Source organism: Solea solea, chromosome 12 (genome assembly GCF_958295425.1).
Source record: "Solea solea chromosome 12, fSolSol10.1, whole genome shotgun sequence".
NCBI lineage: Eukaryota > Metazoa > Chordata > Actinopteri > Pleuronectiformes > Soleidae > Solea > Solea solea.
In genome coordinates, this window is record NC_081145.1 from 21,095,553 (window position 1) to 21,114,347 (window position 18,795).

Below are 18,795 nucleotides of genomic sequence, written 5' to 3' on the forward strand. Positions count from 1 at the left end.
TTGTCCCAATACACAAAAAGATGAAAACGTTTCATGCCACACAGTCGTTTCAGGCGGGCACACGTTAACAGCGCCACTTACAGGCTTGGATGGTCCTTCATACGTGAGGAGTGTGGTTTGGGCCTTTGTTGCAATCTTTCTACACATTTTGGAGGTGGATGGATATTACTTACTTGATGGTTGTGAGTGGGTCATAATCAATGCACAGGACCCTGATTATATCTACAGTGCATACAATAAATAAGACTATTCTCACTTCATTAGATGAAGGAGGGCTGGGAGAATTGCAGTTAACACAGACTATTTTACTTTGCATAAACACGCCTTTAAAAATAAACTGTGTGGGGCAAAACTGCACCATTAAAATTGTATATATATATAAATTTATTATATATATATACACATATATATGTATGTATATATACATCTATATGTATGTATTCATATAGATGTATATACATACTGTATATATACTGACACACCACTGACTACACTTTGCTCACTTTAAGCCGTGAACCAACAGCTCTCACTAAAAACATCTGCTATAACCATCACATGCACACGCACACACACACCTGAATAAAAACTCAAAGAAAGTTTAAAAGTCGGAAATCAACCACCACACACTGAAATGACTTTACTGTGTTTAATTCAAAAGCACACATACAGAACTGATATAGACAATAATATCATATAGTAGTTGATGCCTTAAGTCAACTTGTGATACATGTATTATTTATAAAAAAGAAGGATTATTAATTAATCATAATACAGTGTGGTTGTTCAATGGTTAAGCAACATGTATTGTGTATATTGTAGCAAATTAAGCAGGTGCAAAGCATTCAGCAAGTTTAAAACAACTGGATATTAACAATAAACTGTTTGTGACTATACTTAAGCAATAAAGAGTTACTTCTTAAAAGATTTAATGTGACAAGTCATGTTTTTCTCTGATTCCAAATAAAAAACAAACAAGAAACATGAATAACTTGAATTAGTAGTAATTATTTATTTCTTCTCCGTAGCCATCCTGAACATTTTCCTTGATTCGCTGAGTTTCTTCAGCTGAAGCTTCTGGTAGAACTGCTTTCAATCCATTCTCTATTTTTGCCATCCTGGCATTGGTCTTGTTCTCAAATTCTCTCTTGTTCTTCAGGACTAGCCTCAGAATACCTTTTTGAGCTGCCGTGCAGGAGCTTTGCAGCTTCTGACGCTCTATAAGAAACTCTGGTTTCTCTTTATCCATGGCCATGAGTTTGCCCAGGCTGCTCACTCTGTCCATCAGGTACTCGTTAGACACTTCAGTGTAGGTGGATGAGATCATGTGGACCAGGCTGGCAACATTTGAGGCTTGAAATGCCTGCATGTACAGGAGGTCTTTTGTATAGAGCTTTTCATTGTAGTCTAGCTTCATTGCTGAATCAGATGTTTTGACAAAGTTTTTCAGTGTTTTGTTGAGGCTGATTTGGATGATGTTGGAGATCATTTGGAAGAAGCGCACCATCTTCTTCCACTGCTCTTGTACTCTTCCCATGGCATCAAGACCCTTGACCAGCATTTTGATGGTTTGGTCAAAGCTAATCTCTTTGATTTCACAGCTTTGCAGTTCTATCAGTACAGCATTCAGCTCCTGTTCTTTCTTCTCCATGTTCTCAACAGCCTTTCCATAGGACTCTCGTGTGTCTTTGAGTTCTGCTCTGGTCTGCTCAATTTGGAAACGGGCATTTTCAATTGCTACCTCACCGGCTAACTTGCGTTGATTTGCTGAACTGGTCTTCTCTGATTTGTATTTCATTGGTCCTTTGGCAGCAAGAGCTGGGGTACCTAAAGTTTTCTTGGCCTTTGAATCAAATTTGTGAGCAGCATCCTTCAACTTCTTAATGCTCCCCAACAGCTTTACAGTTGACTTGATGTCCCACTTCTTACCTGGGTTATATGTTGCCAGGTCTTCGCAGATCTCGATACCTGTTTCACAGAGTGAAAGAGCATCCTTGCATTGAGGGCCCTTTGGGATCTGATCCAGTTGTTTTAAGATCCGTGTGAATTGCTCCTTGTCCCATGCAGTCTTTGTGCTTTTGCTCTTCTCATCATACAGTTTTTTCCAGTCTATATCACTTTCACGGACATATTCATCGAAACCCGTTGCAAGATTCAGAATCTCTCCAGATGTGCAGCTGGCATTGATTTGTGAAATTGCATCACAATTCTCATCAGCACATGCATCCCCACTCTCATGAGTATGATCTTCTGATGATGCATTTGATGTATTGACATTACCACCCACCAGATTAACCATTCCATTCATCATTCCTACCACACTTGATTGTATACCATCAACAAAATTCATGCCAATCACTTCCCATCCAGAGGGAAGAGAGTCCATGGATTGCTTGTAAGCATCCTGTGCTTCTTCCATCTGCTTTGCCATGGCCTGCATTGCTTTCTTGGTCTGATCATTTTGCATTCTGGCAGTCTGTTCCCTCATTTTGTTTTCCTTTATTTTCTTCTTCACTTCTTTCAGCTCTTCTCCATAAAAGTGCTCAGCATTGACACAGGCCTCCAACAACTCCCCTATTAAACTGATGACATCAGAATACCTCTTCTCAACCATGGTTGCTTGTTCCACACAGTCATCAGCAATAGAACGAATGTTTTCGAGTTGATCTGGCAGGAGAGTTTCAATAACTTTATCACTGGCATTGAAAAGAATGTCGACTGACGTCTTAATATAATTGGGTATTGTGCTAGTGTGAAGGCGGATCCTATCCATGCCATTGTGAGCGTCATTAAATGCCTCCCAGCCTGAGTTACAGATTTGCATGAGACAGGCCCTGAAGGAGTCTGGGTACTTTATGTGCTTGAAGCCCCCTGCTGGAGGATTCTTGTTAATGGAGAAGTCGTCATTGGAGGAAATGAAGACAAGTTCTCCCAAGATAGCAATAGATAGTGGAGCAGGAGTCAGATACTCCTCCCAATTTGCTTTGGGCTGCATCAGCAGCTTGGTAGTTTCACGCATCTCTGCTGCGGTTGAAAGACTTTGAGTGGTCTCAGCAATTTTGTTGGCCATGATGTAAAACTGTTGAAAGAAAAAAGAAAAAAACAGACAATTATTCACCTCTATCAAAATGCTTTCAGGCCTCTTTATAGCTGGTTAAATAACATAATAACATCCCACATCATGCACATTTGTAAATTCGGAATTATAAACAGCTGAAACATGTCATTATCAAGTCATGTCATTATATCCTTTTTAGATATCTTGAATTAAGTTTCATTATGTCAATATAATTTTCTATTGGTTGATTACTATTTTCAATGTTTGAATATTTGAAGGATTTTATCGTTTATCTTTTTTTTTTTTTACCTTTTTGTATATCTTATATACTTTGCACTACAATTGTGTTCTAATTATATTGTGTTGCATTTTAATCTTGTGTGATCTCTGTCCTATGGCTGCTGCACCATGTGTAATTCCCCAGTGTGGAATCAATAAAGTCTAATCTCATCCAATCTAATCTAATCCACAACTGAATTATCTATATGTATTATCTATATATCTATAATGACAAACCCCATACACATAAATGGCGTAAGTAATTTTGAATCTTACGCTTAAAAACTGAATTACAGATATCTGACACTGTAGTTTTGCCTAGGGAGAATGACGTCATTTTATTTTTCATTTTTAATGTAAATAGTAGTATTTTAGCTCAATAGCTTCCAGGTCATGTGACCTAATGACTTGAAATTAGTCATAATCATGAAAGATAACATAATAAGCACACATTTGTCTGATAAGAATAACTAATAAAATGAGATATATAAATGTATATGTATATGTACATATATACATACATTGATGAACATATATGTTCATTACATAGTTGTTTTTGGTGCCTATTTGTTTCCCAGATATATTAGTGCGTGTGTGTGAATGGGTGAATAAGAGGCATTAACTTAAAGCACTTTGTAGAAAGGCGCTTTATGAAGTTCAGTCCATTTCCTTTTATTAGTTTACGGGCAGATCTGCCACATCCAATATGGCGGACGCGCTGACGTAAGGCAGCAACGGACCAACCTGCTCAATGAGGCGACCACGTATATATGTCTGTGGCCGTTTCTCAATATCCATACTTGTGCGTACTTGTGCGTACTTGCGTACTCCCGTACTTGTGAAAACGTCATCAGCCTCAGTCCCAGTTCTGTTCCAATTCTCAAGTAAGCGAACAGCGAGGACGGTTCTCAAACCCGGAAGTGTTCTCGCTCCGCCCATTTTTACCAAGTATGCATCGGAGGTGACTTAAGCGTACTTGCGATGGCCATGTATCCCAGAATACATTTCGGCAGAGCATAGCAGCAGATAATAGAAATATAAATCTGAAATAAATATTTTTCTGTGTCCCGGAACAAAGTTTTAACATCATTTGAGGTGAGAAATTAGTCATTTAAATTCAAACATGTGGTTTGTGTATGAAGATATGACGTATTTATAGTTTGGCAGTGACGTTTGTCGGAGGTGATAAGCTCCGCCTCTACAGACGCTCGGCGCTCACTGTGCCCGGCACAGAGCAGCGTTACCTCGGCCTGTCCTGATGAAATGATCCGCTGGCTCAGACGTCGCTGTCATTAGATGCTCGGTGTGATCCATAGATTTGTTGTTGACGTGTTATTTAGTTTTTAATGGAAACGTTTTGACCTGACAGTTTGAAGGTTTGTATATTATTATTGTTTTATTTATTTTAACTTTGAATGTTAGATTTTTATTAAAGTCGCACGGTCATTGTATCTGTATTGAAATATAATATGTAAATATTAGATACAGTATGTATAGTATAGTATGTAGAGTAGTATATATTTGTACACGTACATATATGTCATACATATATATGTAGTATATATAAATACTACTCTACAATGCTGTAATATATCTATTTTCCACATTGTATTATTTGTATTGTATATTTTAATAGAAATAAATAAATAAATGAAGTTAAATATTTAAAATGTAAAAATAATAACAACATATGTATGCATTTATTAAAAGTATTTCATATGTTCATTTATCAACACCGTAGGTGGTGCTAATGAGGCTGCAGCACTTGCGCCAGCCACCATTCAAACAGCAGAACAATACATACATACTTGCAGGGCCGGTTCTAGGCAGGCATATATGAGGGGGCAGTCAGAAATGTGAAGAGGGCATCATGTGTACACATCATGCTCCAGCACCTTTTTTTCTGTGCTTATAGTAACAATGCTTTCTTTATTAAAAGGGGTCTATGTGTCCAACCCCAACCTGGAGAAGTGGATTGCACTTTGTCAGGCCTCTACCTTCAGACCTGTCCAACTTGGGTGTCCCACCTGAAGACGAAGCTCCTGCTGGTATAGCTCTTAAGGTCACCGAGGCACCAAACCCCCTGACCACAATAAGGTGGCAATCACTCAGGGGGGGAACTGAAAAATAAAAATAAAATAAATGAATAAAATAAAATAAAATAAAACATCCTTGATCCAGATTTTTTCAACCAACAACATAACATTTATCTTAAGTGGATGGCCTAATTCTCAAATAAATTTTAACCTAAAATAGGACTTCACACACTATAGTCAATAAAAACCGCTGTGATTATAAAAAAAAACCAGTACACAACTACAGCCTGGGGCGGGGCTTTACGTAGGGGACAGTCAGACACAGGTCACTTGTCTTCAGTTTGTCACATGCAGCGGACATGGGCACTCATCTCTGTGCTTGTAACGCTGCTCCTTCAAAGTCTAACCCACTCCGTGGCACAAACTGTCAGGCTTCGTCTTGGCTCATTTCATACTGTGGGGTGTGTGCGTGTGTGTGTGTGTGTGTGCTGCGCAGCCTGTGAATACAAGCACAGCGGAGGGACAGAGACATGAGAGGGAAGCCGACACTGTATCTCGTGTGTCCCTTTTTCGGCGGATTTTTCCGCTACTGCAGATTATTTTGTCAACTTGTAATGTATATTAATTGTGTGAGTATATTAAAATGTGCTTTCTCAACTTCCAAAATTTCGATTTGAGGGGGCAAGACATTTATTTAAGGGGGCTCTGCCCCCTCTTGCCCCTGCGAAGAGCCGGCCTCGCATACTTGCATACTTGAGTATTGAGAAACAACCACATACTTGTGTACTCCCGTACTTGGCAAGTATATACTCCCAGTGTACTTCTCAAGTATATACTTCCCAAGTACGGAAGTACATACTTGCTTACTTGAGTATTGAGAAACGGCCTGTGGTTCCCCGACATTAGCGCCGTTCCCGAGACGGCACATGACCGCGCTTTGCTGTGCTCGTACACAGCTGTGACGTCACTCTGAGGAAATAAGATTTTTCTGGGCTTTTAATGCACTTTAGGAAGGTTTTTTCAAAAATGAAACTAAATGAATTGAAATTATAGGCGGTCAGTCTCACAGTAGCGTCCGCAGCAGTCCCAGCCTGTGGTCAGAGCAGAGAGGAGACCCTCATCACTCCGCGTCCAGGCTGCTAATGAATCGCGCATGCGCATGGCCACCTCCGTTTAAATGTAAATGTTTCTTCACTCAGTCTCACACAAAAATAAATCACTGCATCTGACACATGATATCTGTACTGTGTCACGGCGCACATGCGGTTATATCAGGCATATTGTCAATTACGGAAATTAGGCGATGACGTCATTTAGCGACTTCTAGCGACTTTCAGTAGCAACTGTCCTTACTGAGGAGTTGGCAACAGTGCTTATAATACATCCATGGTTCCCGAGCAAGCCACTCCAACATTATTAAGTGCACCCGTATTGCAGACTTTACAGTAAACACACGGAGATAACAGACGGCTACATCGTGTACCGACTTACTGTTTTTAAAAAATTAAAAATGTGGGATATTTAAAGCAGAGATATCGTGGTTAAAGCTATGGATATGAACAGATTTTAAATGCAAAAAACAAGCCAGTGGAGTACTATGATCCCACACTGAATATTTATACATAAGAATGAATAAAAAATATATTTAGAGATTTAATAGCTTCCAGGTCATGTGATCAATTGACATCAATCATGTTACTACACTGGCTGCATGAGATAGACCTTGTTTTTACATTTAAAATCTGTTCATACTTTTATCTCAAAAGCTTTAACCACAATGTCTCTGCTTTAAATATCCCACATTTTTATTTTTGGTTAACCGGAGCAAATGTCTGTATAATATCCAACTTAAATCTAACTTCACTGCAGTTAATCACGTTACAGTTATTCTCTCCGTTTTCTTACCTCAGTGGTCGAACTCGCTTCTGAATGAGGACGATCAGCAGCACAAGGGAAAGCAGTATCTGTGAGAGAATGGGTATTTATTGCCAAGGGAGGAGGGCGGGGGACATGACAAAACAGTCTCCTCCCAGCTGGAAAGAGCTGAGGAAGTCAGGGGTTTTCTGAGAAATCACGTGACTCCAGTTTTTTCCTTTCTCTTTTTTTCCCCTACTGTCGACCATGGTAACAACGGACCGACCAATCAGCACCGCCGCACCACCAGATCAAAAACGAAAGTAAAACTGCTGAGAAGTTGTCTGACATTTAAGAAACAGGTGAAGGATGACTAAAGAAAAAAAGAAAGAAGACCACATCCACATAATCATCTAATATGCAACGGCGTGTACAGACGCCACTAGTATATAATTATTCTCAATCTCATTCTCACACAGGTTTACAGGGACATCCTTTACAGCAGAGCATCACTTTCTATGACTGAGATGGACATTTTCTATAGTGCACTGAATATTATTTCCTCTAAGGACATCTACAGGAACCAAACTTGCAACGGCATAAAGACACTCCTATAGAAACAACCCATTTTTTAAATGTATATTTTGCTTTAGAGGCCACAGAGGAATGGCAGCCAGTAAGGCACTTCCTTATGTTTTTACCTCTCTAGAGGAAACTTTATTGTGCATCTTGTTATTCAAGAGGGCACTTTTTTTACACAGTGCATTATCCATTAGGGCACAAGAGGGGGACGATTGACAACCACCCCACTGTCTATATGACGATGCAATATGGTGTACATTTCACAAAAGTATGTGACAATATCTCATGTGTAAATATGTAAATATCATATACACTGTAAATATTAAAGTCTAGTAACTTTATGATAATGTATATTCTATTTTCCCATAGTGTCGATATTTTTTTATATTGTACATTCACAGATGAGAAAATGCACGTTAGTTATTCATTACCTTTATCTTTATTATCTATGCGGCTGTGACAGAGATAGGAAGAATTGCAGGAATAGTAAAGGGTAATCTTATCTTCTCTTGTACACTGCATGCTCCAGGGGCGTGCACATGATTATAGAGGGACAGGGGCTCAAAGTCAGAAAAGGGCAGTATGTACAGTGTCCTCTCAGGTGAAGAGCTGACTTGAAGTCAAACGTCTTCTTGGAAATCATGTGACTCCAGTTTTTTTCCCCCCTACTGGCTCTGTTGGGATGGTCCACCATGGCAACACGAGAAGCTGCAACAATTTCTATTTCAGACTGCTCTCTGTAAAACCTAGAGATGCCTGTATGCAAGTGTCTACTGAGCAGGGCCGGCCCGAGGCACAGGCAAACTAAGTGGCTGTGTAGTTCAACAGAGTGTTTTTTTTTTTAAAATAACTTAAACAAGTGACATGATTGAATTAATGAATGTGAGCAAGGATGGATTACTGAATGAGCCTACCGGGCCAAAGAGGACAAGGCACCCTGAAGCCCAAGCCCAAGTCACTACCTCCATAAGTGAAAAAGCAAAAGGCTATGAATCTGAACAAATTTAGGGATTGCCCTTCTCCAGCTGGCCATGTCAAAAATGCACCTGAATATAGGAAATCACATCTACCAAATTTATAATTTTCTGGGGGAGGATCCCAGACCCCCCTTCCCGTTTGCACCCACTCTTGAACAAATAGGGTGATCCTTATGCATCTGTGCCCAGCAGGACAGTAGCTCATAATCCGTCTGTATTAATACAATTGATAATGTAACATTATAGTGTGATATTTGTGTCAATAATCGTCAAGCACAGGTGGGGGGCCCAAATCAAATTCTGCTTAGGGCCCCCTAAAGGCTCGGGCCGGCACTGCTACTGAGTGTTTGTGTGTTGAGTGCTCAATCCCAGTTTGAAATATCCTGCTTTTAATGTCTTTGAGTCAAGCTGAACAGAGTCTGTTGTTGATGTAGTTTAGCAGTCTGCGCTATAAACACAAGCTAAAATGAAGCTCATTTACCCGTGGATGCAGTCAGTTAATTGGACACACAGGTGTTTGTCTCTATGTGGCCCTGTGATGGACTGGCGACCTATCCAGGGTGTCCCCTCCTTTTGCCTATGTCAGCTGGGATTGGCTCCAGCAGCCCTGTGATACTCATCTGGAGGATAAAGCATGTAGACAATGAATGAATGAATGAATGAATGAATGAACCTTTTCAAGATGTGACCTAAATTAAAAAAAAATGGGAAGATGAGGCAAATGGGGTGATGAGGATTGAACAGGCTATGGCCACATGCAGCTCTTCCACTCCAGTTCACCAGGTGACAGTAATGTAAAAACTATATAACAACATCACATTGGTTTGCCACAGAATTCATTTATATATGTGATGATATAGGTACAGGTATGATATAGGTACGCCTGCTGCATTGCTGCCACTGTGTCACAGTGAAAGCAGTTCCTTGAATTTAGCTCTTTGAAAAACATTCCTGTGACTTTAGATTCTCAGAACAATGAGGAAGTGGGAAGTAGGATGTGAGGGCTGTTCTGTCATATGCTCTTCTCTCCTCCAAAAGAGGCAATAAATCCATCCTCTTATTGCCACTGCTTTCAGCCTTGGTCCCGATCATCTACAGACTGAAACAAGACTAACCACATAGGTAAGAAAACACACTAAAAATACATTTAATTCATAGCTAACCAGGGAATCGGTCACTCAAATTTGATACTGGATAAAGAGACTCATATTTTGTTTAGACCTCCAAGGCCTACCAGTTGGCCACGGCCAGCAACCTGTTGTGGGTAATGAAGTAGAAAAATGAATTTGTATTCAGGAAGGTACACACTAAATAAATAGTATGCTTTTTTTGTCTTGTTTCCTTTCTTGCAGTTACCAAGTACCCAGGTTTCATTTCGCTGTGTTCATGGATCACGTTGTCTTTCGTGGGTATGAGGTCTTTGTATTAAAACTACGTGATGTCTTACTTGCTTTTTAATTGATGCAACAGTTTCAACAGTATATCATTGAGGAGGTGACGTACTGCGTGTGTGTGTCGTTTAGTATATGACACGCCTTTTCTCATTACCATCGTACATACAATACATACATACAATACAAATCAACAGTAAGAAAGCTATTGAGGGCTAAGAGACACATATACAAGCCAATATAAGAAGCATTTAAAAACAACTCATGAAAATAAATGTTTTGTTACAGCCATTTCTGAAGCCTCAGAAAGTATCCAGAGCATTGATTAAACCTTTGCTTTAATCAGTGGTTATTTGAGATACTTTCCACAGATGAATGACAACCAGTAGACACATGACAAAACAGTCTCCTGCCTGCTGGAGCACTGACTTGAAGTGAAACATCTTCTCAGAAATCATGTGACTCCAGTTTTTTGTTTTTTTCCTACTGGCTGTGTTTGGATTGTCGACCATGGTAATAATGGACTGACCGACCAATCAGCAGCGCCGCACCACCAGATCAATAATGAAAGTAAAACTACTGGTGTCACATGATTGATAGTGTTAGTGTTGATATTTTTCTATATTGTACATTCACAGATGTGAAAATGCATGTTAGTTATTTATTATCTTTATCTTTACTGTCTCTGCGGCCGTGACAGTAAAGCCATAAGTTAATAAACTGTTGAGCCTCAGACTGGACAATGGGAAGCACAGTTGTTTTTGTTTTTTTTTTCAAATTAATATTGAGATCATGATTACTGATAATTAGCCACAGGTAAAAGGGATTAAATGTTTTTTTTTGCAGTGTGCTGTCAGATTTTGACACATTAGGTTGACATTATCAGCCTTAAAGTTCAATTCTGATCTGATTTAACAGCTCACTTTCATTTCTTTCTTGGGCCATAACTTACATCCTCAGAAAACAGATACATGTGGCCAAAAACACAACCTTCTCTGTGGACTAAATAACGTGTAAAATTATTTATGTGGTGGATTTTAATCAGTTAATTGGTCTTTTCAGTTTCTAATCTTGAACCCTTTCTGAGTTACAGGGCTGTAGAGCAACAGCATCTTCAGCAGTTGAAGCAAGTAGCCCAAGATGTGATCAGACCACTGATGAAAGCGCTCCGTTCCTTCAACCATGTCTCAGAGATGCTCCTCTGCATTGAACCTGGCGTCATCCTCCGTCCTGAAAGCCAGTGTTTTCATGATATCAGACAGCAGATTGAGAAGATGAATCAGCAGTTGGAGGAGTCCCAGTCCATCGCAAACACTGAGCTTCGACGCATAGACGGAGAGACTGAGCATCTCACTGCAGAGCTGAGTCGTTTAGCAAATCAATTTCACATGCTGTTGTGCAAATGGAATAGACAACAGGTGGAAATTATAGGCAATTAGCAAGACATCCCAATAAAGGAGTGGTTCTGCAGGTGGTGACCACAGACCACTTCTCAGGTCCTATGCTTTCTGGCTGATGTTTGGGTCCCTTTTGAATGTTGGCGGTGTTCTCACTCTAGTGGTAGCATGAGACGGAGTCTTCAACCCACACAAGTGGCTCAGGTAGTGCAGCTCATGCAGGATGGCACATCAATGCGAGCTGTGGCAAGAAGGTTTGCTGTGTCTGTCAGTGTAGTGTCCAGAGCATGGAGGCGCTAACAGGAGACCAGTACATCAGGAGACGTGGAGGAGGCCGTAGGAGGGCAACAACCCAGCAGCAGGACCGCTACCTCCACCTTTGTGCAAGGAGGAATAGGAGGACCACTGCCAGAGCCCTGCAAAAAGAGGCCACAAATGTGCATGTGTCTGCTCAAATGGTCAGAAACAGACTCCATGAGGGTAGTATGAGGGCCCGACGTCCACAGGTGGGGGTTGTGTTTACAGCCCAACACCGTGCAGGACGTTTGGCATTTGCCAGAGAACACCAAGATTGGCAAATTCGACCACTGGCGCCTTGTGCTCTTCACAGATGAAAGCAGGTTCACACTGAGCACGTGACAGACGTGACAGAGTCTAGAGACGCCGTGGAGAACGTGCTGCTGTCTGCAACCTCCTCCAGAATGACCGGTTTGGCAGTGGGTCAGTAATGGTGTGGGGTGGCATTTCTTTGGGGGGCCGCACAGCCCTCCATGTGCTTGCCAGAGGTAGCCTGACTGCCATTAGGTACCGAGATGAGATCCTCAGACCCCTTGTGAGATTATATGCCGGTGCGGTTGGCCCTGGGTTCCTCCTAATGCAAGAAAATGCTAGACCTCATGTGGCTGGAGTGTGTCAGCAGTTCCTGCAGGACGAAGTCATTGATGCTATGGACTGGCCAACCCGTTCCCCAGACCTGAATCCAATTGAGCACATCTGGGACATCATGTCTCGCTCTGTCCACCAACGCCATGTTGCACCACAGACTGTCCAGGAGTTGGCGGATGCTTGAGTCCAAGTCTGGGAGGAGATCCCTCCCGCCACCTCATCAGGAGCATATCCAGGCGTTGTAGGGAGGTCATACAGGCACGTGGAGGCCACACACACTACTGAGCCTCATTTTGACTTCTTTTAAGGACATTACATCAAAATTGGATCAGCCTGTAGTGTGTTTTTCCACTTTAATTTTGAGTGTGACTCCAAATCCAGACCTCCATGGGTTAATAAATTTGATTTCCACTGATAACTTTTGTGTGATTTTGTTGTCAGCACATTCAACTATGTAAAGAACAAAGTATTTAATAAGAATATTCCATTCATTCAGATCTAGGATGTGTTATTTTAGGGTTCCCTTTATTTTTTTGAGCAATGTATGTATATATATATATATATATATATATATATATATATATATATATATATATACACATATATGAATAAATGTCACGTGACTTCTGAGAAGAAGCCTGTGCCTTCAAATAAGCACTCAAGCAGGAGGAGGAGGGGAGGAGGGGGAAGGAGGAGGAGGGATAAAGAGGAGTGGGCTGTGCCTCTGTAGCCACCCCCCATCTCCCCTCTCCATCCTCACACCATTCCATGCATGCATTCTCTTCTGATCCTCCACATGCAGAGCAATGGCTGAAGACAGGTGAGAAATAAGAATGATTCATTTAATGCTGCATTTTGAACAGAAGACGAATTTGAATTTTGCGGTCAATGGATGCACTTATAAGGGGGCAGTTTAAACAGCAGCCGGGGTTCATAGCAGACAAAAACAAACAAATGAAAGGCATAATTATCAATGATTATTGGAGTAAATGGGTATGTGCACATGTGGAGTGTCCCCTCAAGCATACGATAATACATTCCCAGCAGACACGACAAGAATACGCGGCTGTTGTTGGCAGTAAATGTGAAAGTGAAAGTAGTAATTGCATCACGCTGAATCAGAGCACAGACACGGGAGTTATGTTGCAGCATTAATCAAAAAAGACAGACTCAGGAGACTCGGCGTTTCTCCACGAAATTAAAAGCTCACCACGGTACTCCATTGTTATGTTAACGCTCTCGAAACGGAGCTCACGAGTTGAGACAGGACGAAGAACTCCTGCTGAAGTTGTAAACTTGACAGGTGCCACCTGCTGGCGAAATAACTGTAGTGCATCTTAACGTTTTTTTTTTTTTTTTTTTTTTTAATAGAACATTGTGAATACATGTATGGCGAGATTGTTTATGAATAAACTATTGTCACCTGTTTGTCTAAAAATAATTATATATTCAAAAGATGAAAATGATGAGCCCCTTTTGTTATTGTTAATGAATCAAACGAAAGAAGACCGTTAAAGGCAATACTCAAAACACAACACAAAGACAGAAGTGTAATAAAGTTCAATATTCCAAAAACTATTACAAATTGTCGAAAAACCAGCAGAAAATAAATGAAAAGTTAAAGATTTAAAGTTTTAAAATAGGTCAAAGGAGTAAAAATCAATAAAACGATTGAAATATTATAAAGGTAAGTGAAGTAATAGGATTAGGTTTAAAAATATACCAACAAAAGGAATACAAGATAATTCAATGATAAAAAAAAAATAAAAAAATTCTTAACTCAGTCTGAGGGCACAATAACTCTAACACAATAATTGCAATAACTCCATGCCCACCAGAGGGCTATGTCTCCTTGTTCAGATGGCAATGGAATCAACTATTGTAGGTACAAAAGTGGAAAAAATTAATTTGTTATTAACATGTTATTATTATAATTTTTGTCTTGCAGGAATGAACTATTCAGGATTTTTTCAATGGTCTGCCGGCCCGTCTTTGACTGGTATAAGCTCATTTATCTATGCATGTGACGTCTGTGTTCATCAATCTCATATGATTCCCTCCTATAGTATTTTGCTGTAGACTGAAAACATTTGGGTTTGACATCAAAAGATGAATATGAGACAAAAGATTAACATTTCAGCTTTTACTTCCAGGTATTTACATTTGGACCTAATACACAACATAGAAGATCGTACCTTTTGTTTGAACCCACCCATTTCTCATGTGGAAAGTATTAAAGTGAATAGTACTTAATATTTAGTTGCAAATCCTTTGATTTCAACTGCATCAAGCCTGTGACCGTCTGACTTCACCAAACCTGTTCCATATTGCTTAGTACACCAGAGGTTTATTTCTTCTTCAGGACATTCCAAATGGTTGTACTGGCTACGGCCAATGTTTGTTGCAATGCTCTGATTTTCCATCTTCTGTCAAATTCACAATTGCTTGTTTTTCACCCATAGACAGCTCTCTGGTTTTCTAAACGCAGTCTGCACATGCAAAACCTATCCTACCCAATCTGTACCTGAGCGTAGACATTGAGTGCGATTACATTGTTTGAATAAACAATGTAATAGGACACACCTGTCAATCACATGTTCCAATACTTTTGCTCACATCAAAAATGGGTGGGTTCAAACAAAAGGTGATATCTTCTATGTTGTGTATCAGATCCAGATGTTAACACCTGGAAGTAAAAGCTGAAATTTTTATCGTTTGTCTCATATTCATCTTTTGATGTCAAACCCAAATGTTTTCAGTCTATGAAAAAAAAAAAAAATGGAATTGGCCTCATTGTTCCAATACTAAAGGAGGGCACTGTAACTGTCCAACAAGTCACTTGATAGGTTTCAAACTTGGCAGGTTTGTTATCAAGGCCACCAGTGTGTACTGTACATTGCCCCATTTTGCTGGATAAGAAATGAACTATTACTACATGCCGTCTTACCTGGTGTAATGTTTGTTCAGAGAAAAAAATTTTAACGTCTGACTTCACCATGGGATTAGTTTTTAGGACCTTAGGCTGTGCCCAATTTCTCCCAATTACTAAATGTAGGCCGCGTCTCATTTCAGGGTTTGGATCCTGTGAAGTTTCAACAGCGCATGAGTTACGACGGAGTCATCTTCTCCCTCGGCTGCACATTCAGGAGACGGAATTCATGCGCTGTTGAAATGAGACTGTCTAGTCTACACAATGCATGGGTTTCCCTTCTCCTATTAAATCTGTCAGACCATACACCAAGAGACTCAACGCTGCCCTCTACAGTTCGAAGTCTTGAATCACAGTTCTCCTGCCCCTCAAAATCTGTTGATTTAAGCTGTAAATCAGACATACCTCCCAAAAATCTGGTATATTTACACATATCTGATGTAAAACAAACATATTATACATATATTTTGTTTAAACAGAGTTGTATAAGTAATAGTAGAATTTATTGTTTTTCTTCTGTTGTACCAGTTAATTAGTTTTGTGAGTAAGTGAATATTTCATGTAATACTGGAATAAAGGTGATGTCCCTCATACTTGGAGACAAGCACGTACAAGACAAACAATTTTCCTTAAATGTTATTAACCTGGATTATGATTTATAATTTGAACAGATAGAATGTGTTCAGTAATAAAACATGTTTTCTAAGTCAACTCTACAATTATTGATTATTCACAGCAGATCATTTTGGACATGAAATATTAGAACAAACACAGGTTTGACCAGGTCAGCAAAACCTGGTTAAGCTTCTCAACGCTTCTCTTTAATCCTTAAAAATAATATTAATTCAATAATATGAACAATCAGCTGAAAATACTTCAAAATGATATCAGATTAAATCATGATTATAGCGCCGCCACTGCCGCGCAAAGACTTCTGGGATAGCCTCCGCTCTGCCGCATGAGAAGGAGTTAGCGGGGCTATTGGGACAGGTCACAGCGCAGCACTGTGACGCATTTTGACAACAAGTCCACACTTTACAGGATCAAGACCCTGGAATGAGACACAGCTCCTCAGAGGTGCACCAGTGTGACTGGGAGAGGACTTCTTGTATCCTCCTTCATTTGGAGTGAGGTCACTGGAGGTTCAGTGCCGCACAGATCACTGTCTCGTCTACCTGAAAGCCCCACCCACTGGGTCCAATGACAGACGGGGAACCATACTTTGCGTTTCATTCCCAGAAAACACTACACAAACAGAAATACTTTAACATTATGATGGAGTGTTATTTACTCAGTTTACATCTGTCTATTCAGTTTCTACACATGAACTCTTTCACACTTACAGGGCTGTGGAGCTGCAGTATCGCCACCAGTTGAGGCAAGTAGCCCAAGATGTGATCAGACCACTGATGAAAGGGCTCCGTTCCTTCAACCATGTCTCAGAGATGCTCCTCTGCATTGAACCAGGCGTCATCCTCAATTCCAGAAGCCAGCATTTTCATGCCATCAGACAACAGATTGAGAAGATGAATGAGCAGTTGCAGGAGTCCCAGTACATTGCAAACACTGAGCGCCGACGCATAGACGGAGAGACCGAGCATCTCACTGCAGAGCTGAGTCGTTTAGAAAATCAGAAAAGCCAGAGAAAGAGGCAGTTGGACGACTTGAAAATGACACTGAAGTCACACAGATCCAATCTAGAGAGTTACCGTGAAAGTCTGAAGGTGGAGAAAAGAAACCTGCAGTCAGCAAAAGACACCAGAGAGAACATGAGAAGAAGGAGAGATGCGGCAGAGAGAGACGCATTAATTGGTGCAAGTTTATTTATTATCCCAATTGCAGGGTGGATTGCAGGTAAGTGAACACAGCTCTAAATGTTGGGTTATTTTAAGGCAGTTCACACTGTCAACATTGATTAATCTGTGTTGTCTGTTTTCAGGGGGTATTATTATTGGTGTTTCTGCTGCGGAGTGGAATGAGGCCAATGCCGCTGTTGACAGAGCTACTGAGGAGGTGGACAGGTGTGAATCACAGGTGGACGACTACTCTGATAAAGTGACAGAGTACAGTTCCAAGATCGACCAAGCCGAGTGTGACATCGATAAGGCCGACAGACAGATAAGCGAGACGGGGGACAAACTGCGGTCTGTGTCTGTGAAGCGAGAGTTTGTTGCTGATGTTCAGGAGAAAATTAGACATGCTGTCCATCAGCTGGGACAGCTGTGTTCGGTGGGGAGTGTGGCAGAGGTGCAGACCCGATGCACGATTGTACTGGAGCCTGTGATTCAGGTATTTGAGGAGATGACAACAGCACTGAGTCGCATCACTGGAGATGAGCTGCTGCACACAGAGGGCATCCATTCCTTGATGTGTGACATGAAAATAAACCAGAGAAAACTCAAGCAGCTTGTTGACTCTAAAAGGAGTTTAGGTTATGACGATTACTACTAATTACAATTAGAGCTGCAACTAACGATTATTTTCTCGATTATTCAATTCATTGTTTGGTCCATAAAATATCAGAGAACCTTAAAAAATGTTGATCGTGTTCGTCAGACCTGGAAACGATCATGTTCTCAAATGTCTTTTTTTTCTACAAAAAAACAAAATTATTTAATGATTTAATCTTGCATATATAAGTGCTATTTTTTTCTGAATTACTGAGATGTTTCACAGTTTTTCTCTACAAATGAAATCATTTTCTATCAAAATAAAACATTTGGGCATTACATTACATGTTACGGGTGGTGACTGAGCTGTTATTTGTAGTGTAGATGTCATAGGCGAGATGACCTTTTATTTTATTACATTTTGACGATTGATTTACACTGTTTTTCAGTTGTATGTGTACTTACGGTTTTGACAGTGGACTGAAAAGGCAATGAGCTCTTTACAATCACATTTGTTTGAGGCAGTGTGACGTTGTCCTGAACAATGCACTGTAACAATAGCACAAATCGAGCCAAACACCGACTCGTTACAGTGGCGCTCACCCTGTGTCCCCACGCGTGTGTATAAATGTGTGTGATTTATATCACATTATCAAAACTCACGGATCCAGCCGCAAAATAAGAGCAAAACAACAACTCACTTTCAAGAAATACGACCAGAAATGTTGTCTTACCTTTGTTTTTGAGAAAAACAAGCTATTTTCACCGCAACAAAACCGCTTCTAGCGGAGAACTGGACTTCCCAGCATGCTTAGGGGTATGTTCCTACTTGTCTGCGGGTCTTCAGCTGGACCTACTTGACCTACTTAAACAACTGAAAAAAACTAACAATTCCACTACTTGGCTGGCAGTCATTTTTACTGACTCTGCCCCCTGCTGGCAGCGTAATGAAAACATACTTAAACAACAGTCTCTGTAACAGAATCTGTAAAATAAATATAACTATAGAAGAAAATAATA

The 18,795-nt window shown here is 40.4% G+C and overlaps 2 protein-coding genes across 5 annotated transcripts; one reads left to right on the forward strand and one right to left on the reverse strand.

Moving 5' to 3' along the window:
• Positions 1–632: 632 nt before the first annotated feature.
• On the reverse strand, positions 633–7,357 carry LOC131470586 (uncharacterized). 3 transcript variants are annotated; one of them, XM_058646500.1, is made up of 3 exons: positions 7,276–7,327; positions 5,362–5,454; positions 633–3,076 (listed from the first exon to the last, which is right to left on the reverse strand). In XM_058646500.1, the coding sequence occupies exon 3, from the start codon at positions 3,065–3,067 to the stop codon at positions 995–997; it is 2,073 nt and encodes a 690-aa protein (XP_058502483.1). In that variant the 5' UTR covers positions 3,068–3,076; positions 5,362–5,454; positions 7,276–7,327; the 3' UTR covers positions 633–994. The 3 variants fall into 3 exon arrangements, with proteins under 3 accessions (XP_058502483.1, XP_058502484.1, XP_058502482.1); XM_058646501.1 differs by having other exon boundaries at positions 5,332–5,454; XM_058646499.1 differs by lacking the exon at positions 5,362–5,454 and having other exon boundaries at positions 7,276–7,357.
• A 5,842-nt stretch (positions 7,358–13,199) lies between these two features.
• Positions 13,200–18,116, forward strand: LOC131469535 (uncharacterized). Of its 2 annotated transcripts, none has more exons than XM_058644569.1 (4): positions 13,200–13,276; positions 14,405–14,455; positions 16,731–17,239; positions 17,325–18,116. In XM_058644569.1, the coding sequence occupies exons 1-4, from the start codon at positions 13,263–13,265 to the stop codon at positions 17,834–17,836; spliced, it is 1,086 nt and encodes a 361-aa protein (XP_058500552.1). In that variant the 5' UTR covers positions 13,200–13,262; the 3' UTR covers positions 17,837–18,116. The 2 variants fall into 2 exon arrangements, with proteins under 2 accessions (XP_058500552.1, XP_058500553.1); XM_058644570.1 differs by having other exon boundaries at positions 13,255–13,276; positions 15,529–17,239.
• Positions 18,117–18,795: the final 679 nt, after the last annotated feature.

What these genes read in the sequence shown, in the direction of transcription:
- LOC131469535 (XM_058644569.1), top strand. An exon ending in TGCCGGCCCGTCTTTGACTG is followed by an intron (nt 14,456 to 16,730) that starts GTATAAGCTCAT and finishes TCACACTTACAG; the next exon opens with GGCTGTGGAGCTGCAGTATC. An exon ending in AATTGCAGGGTGGATTGCAG is followed by an intron (nt 17,240 to 17,324) that starts GTAAGTGAACAC and finishes GTCTGTTTTCAG; the next exon opens with GGGGTATTATTATTGGTGTT.
- LOC131470586 (XM_058646499.1), bottom strand. Translation starts at nt 3,067, where the DNA reads ATGGCCAACAAAATTGCTGAGACCACTCAAAGTCTTTCAACCGCAGCA.